General features: G+C 65.6%; 1 protein-coding gene across 1 annotated transcript; it reads right to left on the reverse strand.

The window, feature by feature from the left end:
* Positions 1-364: 364 nt before the first annotated feature.
* LOC112124281 (ral guanine nucleotide dissociation stimulator-like 2) lies at positions 365-3,330 on the reverse strand (the record flags this gene model as incomplete). Its single annotated transcript, XM_026662051.2, has 6 exons — positions 365-1,099; positions 1,274-1,388; positions 2,010-2,255; positions 2,461-2,575; positions 2,745-2,848; positions 3,274-3,330. Coding segments are annotated over 6 exons (765 nt in total), but the record flags the coding sequence as incomplete, so codon positions are not given.
* Positions 3,331-3,546: the final 216 nt, after the last annotated feature.

Genomic DNA, 3,546 nt, shown 5'->3' on the forward strand with positions numbered 1-3,546 from the left:
GGGGGGGGGGGGGGGGGGGGGGGCTGTATTTAAGTTTTTCACTGTTTGAAATAAAGAAGTGATGCACAAACTGATGGCACCTGGCCCTCTGTGCCCCCCTCCCCTTGGTACCCACTCACTGGCCCTGGGCCCCTGCTGTTCACCAGCTGGGCTTGTCTCTGTGCCCCTGGCTGCCTGCTCACAGGGCAGGGCAGAGCATGATGCGCTTTGCTCCCTCTGCTTTCTCTGGCTGTGCCCTGCACGGCTCGCTCCCCCCCGACACAGCTCTCTGCCAGCTGCTACTAGTGTCTTTATTGCGTTAGTGTTACAGCAATGAGGGCTGGGGCCACAAGCCCCTATACAGTGATTGGCGGGGGGGGGGGGGGGGAGATCAGCTGCCCCTGCAGGGCTTGGATCACACAGTACTTCCCCCCCACCTCCAGGTGGGACAAGTCCCTGAGAAGCTGCCATCTCAGCACCAGTGGGAGCACCCCACGTCCCACCCATGTCTAGCGGGGAGTTACCCCCCCTGGCCTCCCCCAGAGTCCTTCTGGCAGGGGTGAGACCATGCTGTGGGAGAGTGGGGGTCACTGCCCTGCCCCCCATGGGGGCAGCCCACCCCCAGCTGTAGCTCCTGGGTGGACAGGAAGTAGGTCCTGGCCTTGGGGGGGCGGGGAAGGGGCTGTCAGGACATCACCCATTTCAAGGCACTTAGGTCATGGCCCTGAGGCCGCTGGCTGGGCAGGCTGCCCCCTGGACAGTGCTGGGGCAGACCAGACCCTGATGCCAGGAGAGATGAGGGCAGCCCCAGGCCAAGCAGACAGCCCTAGGCACTGTGTGGCTCCAATTCCCTTCCCCACAGCCCGGGCGCAGGTCACTGCCTTTCCTCCAGGCCCAGGAAGCCCCAGGGCGGTTTTGAGGTTCGCCCTCAGAAGAGGGCCCTGGCGAGCTTGCGGCCGGTGGCCTTGATTTTGGGGAAGGTGGCGCTGAGCTCAGCCCTGCGGGGGGCAGCGCTGGGGGGGCAGAGGAGGCTCCCCGGGGCCCTTGGGGCGCAGCACAAAGTCCAAGCTGGAGCCATTCATGGCGTAGAAGACGTTGGCTGTAGGCGGGAAGGTCAGCTCTGCGGGGGAAGAGAGAGAGGGTGTGAGGGGGGTTAGGGAATAGGGTCCCCCCACCCACTCATGGGACCCCAGCTCCCTAGGGACTCCTTTGGAGACCCCTCACCGCTGTGGGTGCTCCCCAATGGGCCCCCCATCCCTACCCCAGGGACACCAATTCCCCCTGCCCCCCTCACCTTTCCCCTCAGGCAGCAGCTGGACCAGCTGGAATTGGGGGGCTGCCCCCCGCTCCTGGCCGTGCTTCTCCAGCACCTTGGCGATGACAGACGGGGTCTTGTCCTGGCTGGTCACCTACAGCAACAAAACACACAACTCCCACCGTGCACGCCAGAGCCAGGCGAGGTGCCCCAGAGAGCACCACCACATACAGGGAAGTGATCACCCCACAGAGATAACACAACACAGCCACAAAGACACACCCCACACACACAACATGCAAAGCTGGGAGAACGCAGCAAATTCCGACAGACCTCCCAGAAAGCCCCACGCCCAGCACCCACCCAATCACACCCCCACCCCAACAATACACACACACACAGCCGCACGCACACGTGTAGGTCTAGCCCGCTCATACCAGACACACATACAGTGGGGCAGCCCCTCCCCACAGGGAGAGACAGTGAGTCAGGGGACCAGCTGCCCCCTCCCCATAGCAGCTGTGGGATTGGGGTCACACTGGGGAAAAGGGGGGTTCCCAGGCTAAACTAATAGCCTGGCCCACCCCCCACAACACTCAGACTGCAGAAGGAAAGTGTCACAGCAAGACAGACAGGGCAGGCTTGAGAACCCAGGTGTCCCGACTCCCAGCCCCCCCTCACCCCCTTTCCCCCCCCCCCCAGCTGGGATAGAACCCAGGAGTCCTGGCTCCCAGTCCCCACCCTGGAGATGGGACCCAGGAGTCCTGGCGCTCACCAGGATGCTCTTGTAGAGGCTGCCGTTGTGCAGGGCCATGCGGGCGCGGATGATGCAGCAGTCGGAGGGGGGGGCCCCGGGCTCCAGGGTGGGAGGGGCAGGGAAGGCCGAGCCGCATGAAGCCGAGCGCCGGTGGCCCCGGGGAAAGCCCCCCCCGGTGGGGGTGGGGGGCGAGAGGCCCCCGGCCAAGGAAGCCACATCGTCAGGAGCTGCGTCCAGCGCGGAGGCTGATGGCCACTTCATGTGCTGCGGGGATGCAGAGGGGGTGACTGGGGGTGGGGCAAGGTGCTGGGATTGAGGGAGGGGAAGGAATGGGACAAGGGGCAGGGGACCGAGGGGGAAAGGGGGATGGGGTGGGGGAGGGATGGGATGGGGGTGCAGGACTTGGGGGGGGGGAGATCAGGCGGGGGGATGGGGGCAGGGGGAGGAAGCGGTAAGGGGGGTGTCTCACCTGTGCCAGGCGAGACAGCAGCTGTGTGGGGCCACGGGGGGGCGGCAGCAGGTCGGGGCTGCAGCCGGGGGGCCCCTCCCAGGAGACCAGGGGGTTCCCCACGGAGCTCAGCAGCCTGGGAGGCAGGGGAGGTAACAGATGGAGCGAGGGGGGGGGCTGCTACCTTCAGCCCCACCAGCCTCCGCCCCGCAAGCCCCCCTCCCCATCCCTCCAGCCCCCCAATGCGCCAGAGCCCCCCTCCCTCAATCACCACTCAGCCCTGCTCCCCCCCCCCCCATGCTCACTCTGTGCAGTGGGTGATGACCAGGGTGGGCTTCAGGGGCCGCTGGGGGGTTGGGGCCTCCCCAGGGAGTTCGATCTCACAGGAGAGACTGTGACTGTGGGGAGAGGGGGATTATAATTGCACAATACACACAACCCCCCCAAACTCCTCTACACACACACCCCTCCTACATGCAACACTCCCTACACAACCCTCCCAAACTCCCATACACACACCCACACACAACACAACCCCCCCCAAACTCCTCTACACACACCCCTCCTACATGCAACACTCCTTACACAACTCCCCCCAAACTCCTCTACACACACAATGCCTCCCCCAAAACCCCCCACACCACACTCTACACAACCCTACATGCAAACACAATCCCCTACATGCAGCAACCCACTTCACGCAGCTCCTACAAGCACTATCTCCCCCCCCCCCCCCCCCCCCCGGGGGGCCCCCCCCCCCCCCCCCCCCCCCCGGGCCTCCCGGGGGGGGGGGGGCGCCTGCAGCCAGCGCTGGAAGGGGGGGCTGGGCTGGACACTGTAGTTGCGGCACACGGACTGCAGGAGACGCAGCTGGGCCAGAACCTCGAACTCCTGGGGGCAGAGAGGGGGGCAGTTACATGGGGGCACTGCCGTCAGCAGGGCTATGACAGGGCAGCAGGGACAGAGCAGGGGGGTGCTATACCGGGGGCAGCACAGAGAGCGTGGGGGGCTATACTGTGAGGTGGAAGGGGGGTCCCAGGGCCTGTAACCAGTGGGGGGAGGACGGGGGGGACCATGCAGAGAGCACAGGGGGCTGTACGGGGGGGG

Source organism: Terrapene carolina, unplaced genomic scaffold (assembly GCF_002925995.2).
Source record: "Terrapene carolina triunguis isolate 2854851 unplaced genomic scaffold, T_m_triunguis-2.0 Scaffold21816, whole genome shotgun sequence".
Lineage (NCBI taxonomy): Eukaryota > Metazoa > Chordata > Testudines > Emydidae > Terrapene > Terrapene triunguis.